The sequence below is a fragment of the Chelonus insularis genome, unplaced genomic scaffold, assembly GCF_013357705.1.
Source record: "Chelonus insularis isolate UGA/USDA-ARS -01 unplaced genomic scaffold, ASM1335770v1 contig_323_pilon, whole genome shotgun sequence".
Taxonomy (NCBI): Eukaryota; Metazoa; Arthropoda; class Insecta; order Hymenoptera; family Braconidae; genus Chelonus; species Chelonus insularis.
Window position 1 is genome coordinate 356,033 of NW_023276493.1, and position 14,308 is coordinate 370,340.

At 31.0% G+C, this 14,308-nt stretch overlaps 4 protein-coding genes across 4 annotated transcripts; 2 read left to right on the forward strand and 2 right to left on the reverse strand.

The window, feature by feature from the left end:
• Positions 1-249: 249 nt before the first annotated feature.
• Positions 250-2,518, forward strand: Bx42 (Puff-specific protein Bx42). The gene is made up of 3 exons (XM_035081345.1): positions 250-283; positions 498-651; positions 742-2,518. Exons 1-3 carry the CDS (start codon positions 270-272, stop codon positions 2,224-2,226), a joined length of 1,653 nt encoding a protein of 550 aa, XP_034937236.1. The 5' UTR covers positions 250-269; the 3' UTR covers positions 2,227-2,518.
• A 504-nt stretch (positions 2,519-3,022) lies between these two features.
• On the reverse strand, positions 3,023-8,660 carry LOC118065818 (uncharacterized). Its single transcript, XM_035081338.1, is given in 6 exon segments — positions 3,023-3,596; positions 4,322-6,879; positions 6,881-7,141; positions 7,143-7,246; positions 7,692-7,845; positions 7,943-8,660. Coding segments are annotated over 6 exon segments (3,570 nt in total). The 5' UTR covers positions 8,333-8,660; the 3' UTR covers positions 3,023-3,493.
• A 113-nt stretch (positions 8,661-8,773) lies between these two features.
• Positions 8,774-10,687, forward strand: LOC118065762 (protein FAM98A). The gene is made up of 4 exons (XM_035081250.1): positions 8,774-8,969; positions 9,037-9,400; positions 9,489-9,779; positions 9,873-10,687. Exons 1-4 carry the CDS (start codon positions 8,923-8,925, stop codon positions 10,443-10,445), a joined length of 1,275 nt encoding a protein of 424 aa, XP_034937141.1. The 5' UTR covers positions 8,774-8,922; the 3' UTR covers positions 10,446-10,687.
• Positions 10,688-10,761: 74 nt separating this feature from the next.
• On the reverse strand, positions 10,762-13,804 carry DNApol-eta (DNA polymerase eta). The gene is made up of 3 exons (XM_035081251.1): positions 13,167-13,804; positions 12,951-13,085; positions 10,762-12,880 (listed from the first exon to the last, which is right to left on the reverse strand). The coding sequence occupies exons 1-3, from the start codon at positions 13,301-13,303 to the stop codon at positions 10,777-10,779; spliced, it is 2,376 nt and encodes a 791-aa protein (XP_034937142.1). The 5' UTR covers positions 13,304-13,804; the 3' UTR covers positions 10,762-10,776.
• Between the last annotated feature and the right edge of the window lie 504 nt (positions 13,805-14,308).

Genomic DNA, 14,308 nt, shown 5'->3' on the forward strand with positions numbered 1-14,308 from the left:
TTTTATTTCTTAGTTTATAATGTACAAAATTGATAAAAGATTATTTTTTTTTCTAGTCTAAAAATGTTTTAATTTCAGAAATATTAAAAATAATCCACCCACAAAAAAAATAAAATCTTACTGACATTTCTAAATACCGATTGACATTTGGATAATAAAAATTTTAATTCTTTTATTGAATTGAAGTTGACGCTGCGCTCATATATGTATAGTTTATGAGCACTAAATATACCAAACAGTACAAGACAAGACATTTACATCACAACAAGATGTCGATTAGTAGGTTCGTATAATTATTCTTTTTGTCATTAAATAATAAATATTTCCTGTATAAATCTTTTTTTATATAATTTTATATCATATGATATTTAAAAAAAAAACAAAAATTTATAGTACTCCTATATTATACTTAGTTTTGAAGAGTAATTTATGTTTTGAGGTTACACAAATGATGCTAAGCCTTCTATTTATTGATAACAAATATTTATTTATTTTAGTTTATTGCCTGCACCAAGCCAAGTTGTTTGGGATAGAGATGATGAAGCCCGAGAACAAAAATTGAAACAAAGGCCTGTATCAGCGTTAGTCAAAGCAGTCGTGACTGCTCCGCCTTATGGACAGCGAAAAGGATGGGTACCACGAAGTTCGGAAGTATGTTTCGTATTATTACTCTATTTTTTAATAATATAAAATAGATTCACATGGAATGGTTTTTGATATTTCTTTATTATTTTTTTTTAGGATTTCGGGGATGGAGGCGCGTTCCCCGAAATCCATGTGGCTCAATACCCACTACAAATGGGATGGAAAGGAAAAGAAACCAGCAACGCGTTAGCTGTTCAATTAGATGCTCAAGGAAAAATCAAATATGATCTTATTGCACGTCAGGGACACTCCAAAGATAAAATTGTCTATAGTAAATTAAGTGATCTCTTGCCGTCAGAGATATCATCTGAGAATGACCCCAGTTTGATGCGCCCTAGTGAAGAAGAAATAGACGAAATTACAGAAAGAACTAAAAAAGCGCTAGAAAAAATCACAGAATCTAAAATAGCAGCAGCTATGCCTGTGAGGTGTGCTGAAAAACAAGCACCAGCTCAGTACATTCGATATACTCCGTCTCAACAAGGTCAGTCATTTAATTCTGGAGCTAAACAAAGAGTCATCAGAATGGTGGAAGCACAGGTAGACCCTATTGAACCTCCCAAATTCAAAATTAATAAAAAAATTCCTCGTGGACCGCCGTCACCGCCTGCTCCGGTTATGCATTCACCAACTCGTAAAGTCACTGTGAAAGAACAAAAGGAATGGAAAATACCTCCTTGCATTAGTAACTGGAAAAATTCTAAAGGTTATACTATTCCTTTGGATAAACGACTTGCAGCTGATGGCCGTGGTCTGCAACAAGTACATATTAATGAAAATTTCGCTAAATTAGCAGAGGCTTTGTATATTGCTGACAGAAAGGCTAGAGAAGCTGTTGAAATGAGAGCGCAATTGGAAAAGAAATTAGCTCAAAAAGAAAAAGAGAAAAAAGAAGATCATTTACGTCAACTTGCTCAGAAGGCTCGCGAAGAACGAGCAGGACTCAAATCTGCTGCAGTTTTGGATAAGACTGAAGAATCCCGAGAAAGAGATCAGCTGAGACAGGAACGACACAAAGATCGTGCTCGGGATCGAAATTTAGCACGAGCTGCTCCGGATAAGAGATCAAGATTACAGAGAGAACGAGAGCGTGATATTAGTGAACAAATTGCTCTCGGATTACCAGCGAAAAATATTTCCAACAGTGGAGATGCTCAATTTGATCAGAGACTGTTTAACACAACTAAAGGAATGGATAGCGGCTATGGTCATGATGACGAATATAATGTCTACGACAAACCATGGCGCGATTCCAATTCCATTGGATCCCATATTTATCGGCCAAATAAAAATATTGATAAAGATACATATGGAGATGATTTAGATAAGCTTGTTAAAACCAATAGATTTGTTCCTGATAAAGAGTTTAGCGGTACTGATAGATCTACAACAAGATCAGGTCCTGTCCAATTTGAAAAAGAAGAAGAGGATCCATTTGGTCTGGATCAGTTCTTGAAGCAAGCTAAACGTGCAAGTGGATCCACATCTACAGCAGCTACAACGTCTTCATCATCCACTTCAAAGCGTAAAGATGATCGAGACCAACGTCGTGATGATCGAGATAAACGCAGAAAACATTAATCACAAAAGTATACCATTTGGTATTCTGCAATGAACGGATTCTGAGAGTACATCATTTTTGTCATTTAATTGTAATTAATATTAATAATTAATTCATATTACTACAGTAGAATTTCGGTTGAACTATACTTATTATATTTCGTAAAATTTTTTGTTATATTGTCCATAGACTTCAATTCTTTTATGATCAATGAACCTCATCGATTTTTCTATTAATATAATTGATCACCGAAAATATGTATATTGTCAAGAGATAATATTCGTAAGTGTAAAATATATACCTTTTTTTAATGAATGTCTGGTTAGTAAATAAACACTTTAAGACAGTTATTGAATGAATTTTTTCTTTGTAACTTGATAAATATAAATTAATAACAATACAAAAAAGTTATTTCCTATTGTAAATGTAAACCATAATCTAAAAATGTAATTAAATGGTTGATAATATCAATAAAATATAATAAAAAATTTTAAAGTTAAGAAGGTTTAAATATTTAACAATCAAGCTTGAAATAATATTATAAAAACATTACATTTTCCACTGTTCATAATCATTATTCGAAAAAATATCTATTATTTTATAACAGATCACAATAAATTTAGTAAAACAATATATCATAGACACATTTATCAATTAAACAAACTTCAAAAAAATTTATTTCACAATAATTATTATAAATGCAATAAATTTGTCGAGCACTTATATTTAAACATATGAAAATATCATAATTTAACTTAATTTATCAAACTAATGATAAAATTTTCTTTCTGTACAATTTTCAAAATGTCTAACTATAAATTCATATTTCATTGCCTGCATGAGCCATGTTAACTAATTTATAAATTTATTTTCTCAATTTATCAAATAACTAGTTAACTTGCAGTAACTTTAATTCATAAATAATATTCATTATTGATTCCATAATTAAAAAAACAGATTTTAATTGAAGATAGAATTCATAAAACTTCTCATGATTATAACAATCATAATATCTAGTATAAATATTTCGGAAATAAAAGCAAAATAAAAAATGCCTAAATTTTCTAGAAATAAAGCAAACTTGCTAATTCTTAATATTAAATTTGACATCAATTTAGGCAGAAAAGAGTATAATTTATTTTTTTGCATTTAGTCAATGAATAAACTTTTATTCTTATAGTCATCATTCTTGAGTCATGGTATTATATCTGCGCGTTCATTGTTCATTTCTAGCTACTTTTATATAAAGTATACGTAAATTAAAATATTGTTTTTTGGTGAAATCAATCAATAAACTGGAGCTTCATCTGCTGAAGCTGAGATATCTTCGTCACTCCATTCGCTGATTCCAAAGTTCACTGGGCCATGAAAGCTTTGAGATCGTAAAACACTGAAAAATTTTTTTTCAATCATTAATAATAGAAACTAATGTTACTCTAAGAAAGTTGCTTTATTATCATTTATTTCTATATTCATATTGACATGGAAAATAAAAAAAAAAAAAAACAAATTTTTACTTCTCATAAATATAATATTCTAGAAAAAAAGAACATTTTCTCTTGAAATTGAAATTAGAAAAGAATTGATGAATATTTATTTTTGTTAGGAAGTAGTTTAATTAAAGCAACTTTCTCTTTCATCATTAGTTCCAGAAAACATAACCCATTGCACACATTTTAAATTTACAAAGGCCGTGTTTATTAATAACAATTAACAATAACTTGATTTGATTTTACTTGAATGAAAGAATATGAGAATAGAAAGTATTGCGTAAAGCCTTCTTTCGTCATCGAATATAATATATAAGGTAATGAATTATAAAAACAACACTCAAAAAATAGTGCTAAGCAATATACGATATTCTGTTGCAATAAAACTTTTACAATACAAAGCGGATAAATTATAAATTCACTCGTTATTATTTATATACAAAATCTGTGCGTGCTTTTTCTTTTAAAAGCAATTCATACCAACATTTTGCTTCGATGGAGTCTATCTCTATTACTGATCGCTAAGAACCCTAACAACAGTCAAACAATTACTATCAAATATTTACAAATAAATTTGTAAATAATTATTTAAATAAATAAAGATATAATTATTTATTCAATATACCTAGAAGATTCAGAACTGAGATTTTTCTTCATCAATCCAGCCTTCCTTTTTCCTTCCAAAGCTGCCTTCATAGGATCATAACTCTTTCTTCTTTTCCAATTTAACATCTCTTGCTCTTTCATAGCTGATTGAGCTTGTTTTTTCACATCTTTCGGTTTGTTCTTTGTTGAATTAGATGATCCTTTAGACATTCGCATACTAAATCTTCCAGAATCGGTACGAGCAACACCAGAAGTTTCAGATTTGGATCTAGAGTGTGTCGTTGATATTCTACTGGTAGCTGGAGCACTTTTGATCTCTCGATGGTCTCGTCCTTTTTTTAATTCGAAAGCTTTATTAAATCTAGAACCGACTGATGATTGTATTGGCTGATGATCATCACTACTTTCAGTGTCGCTTACTTCATGTATCATTTTGTTCGATTGCCTTAAACTATGACTTGTATCATCATCACTTTCTCCTCCAGAATCTACTGAAACGGGTTGATAAACTGTAATCCTTGCTGACATAGCGGACATAACATTTTGGGTTGTCTGGAGATAAGAAGAAGTATCTAGATCACTATCACTACCAAGAGGACTACATGGAGGAGGAATTTGAATAACTTCTTTCTCTTCTCCATAATTTAAATCATTGTCAGACCAATCATCTGTTAGAGAAAGTGTTCCGTGAGTTCCATGAAAACTTGCTGAACGTAAAACAGAGTTATCTCGATTATTAGAACCATCTTCAACTGTATGATGTTTTCGTAAACCATCCAATTTTTTTTTCCCCTCAGCTGCTGCCTTCATGGGATCATAGTTCTTCCTTCGTTTCCAGTTTTGAAATTCTATTTCTTTAGATGTCAAGGTTGAGTTACTTCTTCCTGTGTTTTTACTTTCTTTACTCATTTCCTTATCATTTTTATTCACATTAGGCCTTGGCATTGATGTACTCGAGGTCTTTGGGCCTCTCATACTATATCTTCCACCTTCATTTCTTGACAAAGAAGGAACTCTTGGTCGCGTTTCAGATTTTTTAAGACTTTCTCTATTGTTAGCTCCAACACTACTGGTTCTTCCACGATAATGATTAGGCTGTCGCGCTGAAGATGGAGCAGATTTAATCTCCATTTGGGCTTTTCGTCGTCTTTCTTCAGGTGTTGTATTAGGTGTAGTATCAGAATCACAAACTACCCTAGCTCTACGTATACTAAAAGCTCGATTTAATTTAATTCCTGAAGAAATGACTGGAACTTGTGAATTTTGATCACCAGTTTCACTACTACTATCAGAAACAATCTGTTTAGCTTTGGGAATTTTATCACCATGATCATTAAAACTACTTCGACGAGATAATAATGACTTAGTTTTAACATTTCTTATACTTGTATTGCTGGAAGATCGTTGAATACAAATATTTTTTGGAACCACTGGATTACTATTAAGCACTGAAAACTCTTGACCAGTAGAAGTATTTTCTTGATAATTTGATGTACTACGAGATTTCCTTAACATGTATGGACTATTTTCCACGCAAGTGAAATATCCAATATTTTTAGCTGATGAATTTGATTGTATCAATTGTTTAGGTTTCTCAAAACTTGGAGAATTTAATATTTTATTTTTCAAAGTTTTGTGCCCCAGAATTGGACTATTGGTAAGTTTTGGAGTGGATGGCTTAAGTCGATTTAAAATTGGACTGTTAGTATGTTTAAAATTTTCCTCAGAATAATTTTTCAAGCTGCTTCTCCTTGAAGAATTAGATTCGGCAGTATCAGACTTGCGATCTAAAGAATTACCACGTTGAAGATGAAGTCTTGCTAAGACGTGGGACGGACTCTTTGGCACATCGAGTATTTCTTCTTTCTTCTTGGTATCTGGATACTTTCTCATACTCCGTCGACTGTCATTATAGTTTGCTCGTTTAAATAAAGATTCAGACAAACTACCACGGCGTACTAAAGCACTGTGCGTTGGTGTACGTTGAGAACTGTGGGGTGGAGTAGTATAACTATTACTTGTGTCTTCATCGGATTCTCCACCCGAATCAATAAGAGTATTTGGATGAATTGTATTTCCTATTCTATCTCTCATCTGTTGAATGTCAGCATCTAAACTGCTATCACTTTGTTCATACCGACTTCTTCTTGATTCAGAAGTCTTTTGATATCGTGGCGAATACATTGGGGAAGGAATCTTAGACGGACTCATTGGTGGTGTACGTCCTTTTGTACCTCCAATTATGGGCGGAAGTGAATTGTGCTCGGCTACTTGAGTAGCCCATTCCGAAATCCAAGTATTTGTATCTTTGGAGCTTCGCATTTTAAAATGATGAACGTATCCTTCATTACTTTCTTCTTCTGTCAATACACCGACACTAAATGTTTTATCTATATCCATTCGAGCTTTTTCTTCATCAGTGTAATCTTTGTGAATCGTATAAGTTCCTGCTTCACTTACAGTTTCGTCTGAAGCTCCATCAATACCGCTTACATTGAAAATATCCAAATTTCTATCTAAATCTGTGTTTAATTCTCCTGTACCACTTACACTCATTATGTGACTACTTGACTGTTTTACCTTTATCACTAACGAGTTCATTAGATTCACCATGATCAGATAAATAACTGGTGTTGGAAAGTTTTTCCGTAGTGTTCGAATGAGATTTTTTTACTTCTTCTTCATAATCATGATTAATTTCTATGTATTCGATATTTTTTGTATATTTTTTCTCGGGAGAATATTGCACATGATTTCGTTCTTCTTCTAAATTATTTTGAACTTTATCAAGATCATTCATGGTTGCTGAATAAGTCATTTCATGAATAAAATTATTTGGATAATTCTTCATGATATGACCTTCGCTTCTCACCGTTTGAATTTTCTGTTAACGATTTAGAAATTACATCAGCCTTCTTCGTAGCACCTTTTGTAGACCTTAATCCTGAAATAGATTACATGAATTAATTAGACGCAAATTCAGATAGTTATTTTTCTATCAATTTATTCATGATATGATGTAATCATATGCTATAATTGATATCTTGACCAAAAATTTCACGGGGAAGTCATTGAAAATTCTCAGTGAATATTACATCTAAGAATGTGAATCACAAGAAGTATGATATACCTGCAGAATATTAATGAACATTGCTCACAAACCTGCCGAGCAGTTAGACACTGAAAATGACTTCATGCTGACTCATCTGTTGACCATACGACTGTTTAAACTTTTTGCATATATGAACTTTGTAAAATATCAGTAATTTTATATAATTCAATATTTATATTGAGCAATAAAGTGAATAAAAATTGTCAATTGTAAAAATATTTGACCGTTTCAACTATTACTAACTAACGAGATTATTGAAAAATGTATGAATCATTACCTAATTCTTTCAACTTTTGTGACAATGCCTCAGCCTTTCTCTTTGTATCGTCTTCACTACTAAAATATCCTTCTGAATGAAAACTTAGTGGTTTCGGTTTTTGTACGAAATTTGGCGAAAGATCAGCAACAGGTTTTTTAGGTTTAATCTCTATCTGTAAATCATTATAAAACAATATTGAATACGTTAGAAAGATGAAATAAAATATTTATTTTATGTAACAGAATAGCATAAAAATTTATATCGCTTACTTTAGACGTCGATAAATTTCGTTTGTGCCTGGCATTAATTTTTTGAAATAAATTTTGGAATCTAGTAGATTCCACTTCTTTATTATCACCAAAGTCGATAGTAAAAGCTAAAGAAGTTTGATTTTTCACAGTAGCTTTCACTAAACCTGTTTCTTTCGTTTCTTTCTCAAGAGAATCTCGTTCGATTCTTGATTCTTCGTTATTTACGTCTTCAATTTTAAGCTCTTTTTCTTCCGTCTGGGTCGAATGACACTTGGCAAGCATTGTTGACGTATTTTGGACCTTCTCCAATGTTTCAATGCCATTGTCATATAAAGAAGAATTCTTCAGTGAAGACTCAACGTTATCAAGCAGCTCCTCATGCTTCTCATGTATCTTGGTAACTTCCATACCTGCTACACTTTTTTGACATTCCAATAATCTTAATTAATGATTACTGTTAACACGAATGGAATATTAAAAAATCAAATTTCATTCTATTTTCGTCCTTCGATATATTTCCGTTTAATCCGTTTAATGAGCACCCGACTAAACGATTAAGCAAGAAATTAAGTATTGACCATTTTGTTTATATAAATAAAGAAATAATAATACATTTGTTTAATAAAACTACAGCTTGTTGTACAGGTGTAGCTACATATCAGTCACACAAATGTCTAAGGGCGACTCCGCACTTGTCAAACTCGTCAACACTCAATTTCTACCTGACTTTTCCACTTTTTTCTATTTCATGATACTTATTTAAAGCTCAATTTCTAACCAGCGATTTATGTTTAAAAAAAAATTCCTTTAATCGATTACAACTCCCTCTGAACCGGCTAACCTCAAAAACCTGTTTCGTATTCATTGTCGTTCAGTTCAGATTCACTCGTAGAGGAACTCATTTTTACGAAAAAATTTTTTTAAAAAATGTGCTATCTCGTAACATTTCTTGTTAATCAATAATTATATAGATATATTAAATAAAAAAAATAATTAAAATGGATGATATAGAACAAGAATTAATTGAGAGCCTTCAAGATATCGGGTAAAATATTAATTATTCAAAATATTAAATGAATTTATAATTTTAAAATAATTTCTTTATAATTTAGGTATGATGGAGCATTACTGGATGCTCAAAAATTATCTCAAGCTTTGGAAAAAGGTCCAAAATCAACAGAATTTACTAGTCTCGTATCTTGGTTAGCCGAACAATTGATTCTTTTTGGGAGTACAGAAGAGCATGTTCATCCTACAACATGTCCAGAAGATTCTAGTACTTTCTTGCTGGAATTAAGTTCATTTTTAAAAGAATTAGGATGTTTAAACAGCCAACTTGTTTCTGGAAATGTTAATCAAAGACTGGCTACCAAGCATGAAAGATATTTATTGCTAGATTATCTCATTACTGAATTAATGGCCTGTAAGATTACGAAAGTAAAAAAACCAGATACAGCAAAACTTCAATTAACCATTGTGAGTAAAAGAATTAATACTTGTTCTTAATAGAATGCTTCAAATATGATAATTTTTTTCGACTTATAATGAGTTATTGTTTATGCAGCATGAAAGTGACACTGCCAGATGTTTAAGAGAAATATTAACGGCATTGCAACTCGGCAAACCACCAGAGAACATAACAGCAGAGCAACTTTTTAAAAAACTCCAAGAAAAATTAAAAACCATAGTATCATCAGCTCCAGCTGATCTTCTTGGAAAGCCATTAATTTTTGGAGAATTATCCAAGTCTCAATGGGATAAATTAGATCAACTTCAAAATGATATGAGAGAGGAATATAAAATTCGAAGGGAGATGTTACTCAAACGACTTGATGTTACTGTACAATCATTTTTGGTAATATTTTTATATTTTAATAATTCGTCTGTTTAATTTTAAAAATAATTAAATAGTTGATTTGATTTTACATATAAATGAATTGTCTTTTAGTGGTCCGAAAGAATTAAATTGAAAGAAGATCAGCTTAACGAATGTTTCCGCAAAAATCGAGATCAAATGATTGCTGAACCAGCAGTCACGATTGCTCAATTATTAGCAGCACGAGATGATGTAGCAATTATTGAAAAAACTAGCAGTGCTTCTGTGAGAAAAAATACTAAAAGTAATGTAACAAAAGTAATTATTGGAGATGTACCAGATAGAGGAGGTCGCGCTCATGAACAAGCTCCTCCACCACCAGAGATGCCTTCTTGGCAAAAAGATAGAGTCCCAGATGCTCCCCGAGGAGGTGGAAGAGGCGGTAGAGGTGGTGGTGGTCGAGGAGGAGGCGGAGGAGGATACCATAAAGATATTAATACAAATTTTGGACAAAATCGAGATTGGCAAGATAATTCACAAGGTGGATCATATTACCAAGATGATAACAGAGGTGATTATCATAGAGGTGGCCGAGGAGGTGGTAATAGTGGTGGATATCATCGTGGACGAGGTGGTAGAGTTCAGGGTGGATGGGCACAAGGTGGTTCGGGTTATAACCGAGGAGGACATAGATCTCATTATTAAATCAATGATAAATTATGGATTGTTTTCATATTTTTTACATGATTAGTTATTATCATCAAATGATATTAATCAATTCGTACTATTAATCAATTATAGTAAAAACCTATATGTGATTAACAAATGAACAACTATCATGATATTTTTTTGTCACATTTACTGTACCGTATTGTACTGTAGCATAATTTGTTTACAACAATTTATTTAATTTATTATTATGAAATAAAGGAAAATTATTCAAATGATCAGAAAATCTTTTTTATTAAAAATAATTAATTCAAAAATACATTATAACTATCATTATTCAATAATTATATAAAAATTTGTTAATTAACTATGTAAAAAACGATTCTATACTTCGAGCTTTTTTATTGGTTTGTTGATTGCTTTCATTATTAATTTTTCTCTTCGTTGAAGGGCTATCCAAGTTACTTAAATTGCTATTTTCTTCACTTGGTAGTTGATTAATGACTTTCTGCAAGTTTTTTGCAACATGATAATCTAAATGTTCTCCATACTTTTCTTGTCGAATCATTTGATGGCATTCTGTACACTGTTTCATTTCAGGATTATTTACATTTGGATTACTTTTTACAATAAAATTATACATAGAATTATTTTTTTCTACATTTTTTCCAGAAATTTTAGACTTCATATTTGATTTAGCAGTCGAGTTTTTTCCGTTAATTTTTGATTGCTTCGGACTCTTAAGTTTTAGTTGATTATTAGCTACTTCTTTCTTGTTTGCTTTTAAATAAGCATTCGCTTCTCTCTGTAATTCGATAGGCAATAATTTTATTACAGATTGATCAATATTATCAAGATCAGGAAAAATTTCTTTTAGTTGCACTAAAACGTTGTTATTATCCTTCTCGGTTTTGGCGTTATTTGTTTCATTAGATTGGTCTGTTTGATGTTTCTCTCGATCTTCAGATACTGTTGTGCAATCTAAGTCATCAAAAACATCAGGAGAGTCATGCAACTCCAGTGTTCCATTCGGATCTTTATTTGTTATACTATTTTCTGTTTTATTACTTGCATTTTCTTCACTTTGATCTCTTGAAAGATTATTATCAGACGTAGAAGGTTGAGTATTTTTTAAAAAATTCATAAAGAATGAACTTTTAAAATTGTCTTTATTCAATGCCTTGTCTATATCTGGAGTACTTAACAAACTAGATTTCACTTGAATATCAGTATCAATTTGACTCTTATCTTCTGTTTTTTTACGTACAAATGACGTATCTCTTTCAGACTTGTTCGAAGTTTCTGTTGATAATTTATTAGGTGTTTTGAAAAAATTATTTAATGTATTTGTTTTGCACTTTTGTTGATTGTCTTTTTCATCATTATTATCTTGATTAGCAATTGATTGAGTTTTTTCATTGTCATCATTTGATTGGAGTCTAGGACCAGCCTTGAAAAAATTTTTAAAACCCATGCTTCCTTTAATAGGAATAAATTTTCCAGCAGACATGCCTATAAATGCAATGGGTTGCTTGGTTGCTCTTGTAATAACATTAAAACATAAGTTAGAAATTTTTTCGGAATTATAAGAAGTTAATGCACAAGCTTTAGATTGGGAAATCATTTTTCGATCTTGATGATAATGAACGCTTATAGTTAGGCTTGTGGCTCGTCTTTCGTTTTCTTCTAAATCCTGTTCTAGTCTATCAACAATTTCTATAGATAATTCATTGATCCAGTGCTTTAATGTTTCTACATTTGTAAGAGCATGCTTTCCAAAAAAATTTTTACTCGCTCCAATTGATTTACAAATGAGTCTTGGTGTTACTGGTTCGTTATCAATACCTCTTGCGATATTAAACAGCCAATTGCTTGTTTTTTCATCAAATTTTTTAAGAAAATCTTGCATTGAATAACGCAAAAGATCTGCCATTACATTGCATTCAAGTGACTCCATAACAATCTTACCAAATTTTCCGCCAAGATTTCTTACTTTTCTAACAGGTAGAGAAGAATAAAGACCTGGAACAGCTGAGCCAGGTAGAATAGTTTGCTTATTTGGTTTATGCAAACCACAAGCAAGTTTCGCAAGTATTTTATTGTAGGATATACCAGCTGAACATCGGTATTCACATTGAGAATAAATTTCAGCTCTTAAAAATTCAACAATTAGTCCACCAATTGCTAATCTTCTCGCTTGAATATCTCCAAGATCATCAAATATATCTTCGAGCCATCTTTGAATTCCTTCCTTTCGTTTTTCATCATTTTTTGTGTCACTATCGCAATATCCTATAACGTAAGTATTAGATAATTTATCCGCTAAATCAATTGATGGTGTTAACATTTCTGACATTTTTTTGTCTACTAAATCTGTAATATCTAAAAAGGCTTCATCAACACTTGCTCTTTCGATAGTTGAACAATGTTTTTTTAATACATCAATAACTTCCTTTCCAGCCACTCGGTACCTATAACAAATTTTGCTAGTGATTCAATAATAAAAGTGCATTGAAAAATTGGTTGGATGTTATTACATACCTTCCTGTATCAGGTTTATCTCTAAGAGGAGGTACAGTTACCAATTGAATATTTGGACATTTTTCTTTGGCTTCATTTCCTTTCATATGTCGAGTTACACCGAAGTCTCTAGCTTCATAGTTGACAGCAATTATACTATAAATAAATATTAAATTATGTAAAAAATATTATTTCGCAAGTGTGAATAATTATTTGAATATCGAAAATATCTTTTACCTTCCTGGATTGAATGAACTATATTGAATGACAGCTAGTGGTTTTCCTTTTAATTCAGGAGCCAGCTTAGCTTCAACTTGACAGTAAAAACAATCCATATCGATTAAAACAATTATTCGTTCTCCGAATTCTGCCATAGTGATCTCTTTCGACGTATTTTTCAATGTCTTCTTATATTTTACCAATATTTATTCAATTTTTCATTAACAAAATAAATTTAATTTTCACTTGTAACCTCTAAATTTTTTATATACAGTGAATAAAATTTTTTTCCAAAGCTACAATAATTCTCATCACTGGCAATGATTAAATTTAACTCGAAAATAAATTTTTATGATCATTGATTTTTAAATAAATCATAGTTTCGAATACATTTTTAATGAAATAAATTAAAGTCACAAACCAGTATGTGACAGAACAAAACTATTATTTTGGCGCCAAATTTTTTGCGCCAACGCAGATGCAGATGATCCCTACTCCAATACTCCAAAATAAATACTCGGTATAAAAGTGGAGATTTTTTTAATAAAATCGCTAAAAATTGTTTAAAATAAAAATCATATAATTCACTAATATCCACATATATATATTTTACTGTCAATGCTACGTAATTACATTCATATAAATGTACAATATCTCTATCATTTAACAAGATTACGACATCTCAATTCCATGGATAGGAACGCTCTCATATTTGGATCATCAATTTTACTCATAATAATTTTTTGTACATCATCATTACTATTTTTTAATTTTTCACTCAATTTTTCAGCATATTGGATCCAAACACAGTTTGCACATCCTGACATACAACAAGTTGTTGGTTCTTCTAGATCATCATCTGTGTTTGTGGCAGAATTAATATCCTGCTCCATGACCATTGGCCTTTTCATAACATTTTCATTATTATTATTATTATCAGAACTGTACTTTATCTTGGAAATAAAAACCAATTTTAAGCAGTTGTATTGATGATTCTTTGAAATGATCGAAGCAATAGAAACTAGTGTTGACATTATTTTACAACTTTTGTACAATTTTTTACATGATTATCAATCAACATCATTACTAATAATTACATTTAATTCATAATTGCTAAGAACAAATATGTTCCATTATCTTTAATCACGATATTATTTTTG

Bases quoted from the DNA above. Each gene is read 5' to 3' on its own strand.
- Bx42 (XM_035081345.1), top strand. The intron at 652-741 runs GTATGTTTCGTA...ATTTTTTTTTAG, and splicing joins GGGTACCACGAAGTTCGGAA to GATTTCGGGGATGGAGGCGC.
- LOC118065762 (XM_035081250.1), top strand. From the start codon at position 8,923: ATGGATGATATAGAACAAGAATTAATTGAGAGCCTTCAAGATATCGG. The intron at 8,970-9,036 runs GTAAAATATTAA...TTTATAATTTAG, and splicing joins GAGAGCCTTCAAGATATCGG to GTATGATGGAGCATTACTGG. The intron at 9,780-9,872 runs GTAATATTTTTA...ATTGTCTTTTAG, and splicing joins TTACTGTACAATCATTTTTG to TGGTCCGAAAGAATTAAATT.
- DNApol-eta (XM_035081251.1), bottom strand. From the start codon at position 13,303: ATGGCAGAATTCGGAGAACGAATAATTGTTTTAATCGATATGGATTGT. The intron at 13,086-13,166 runs GTAAAAGATATT...ATTTATTTATAG, and splicing joins AGTTCATTCAATCCAGGAAG to TATAATTGCTGTCAACTATG. The intron at 12,881-12,950 runs GTATGTAATAAC...AATTTGTTATAG, and splicing joins GATAAACCTGATACAGGAAG to GTACCGAGTGGCTGGAAAGG.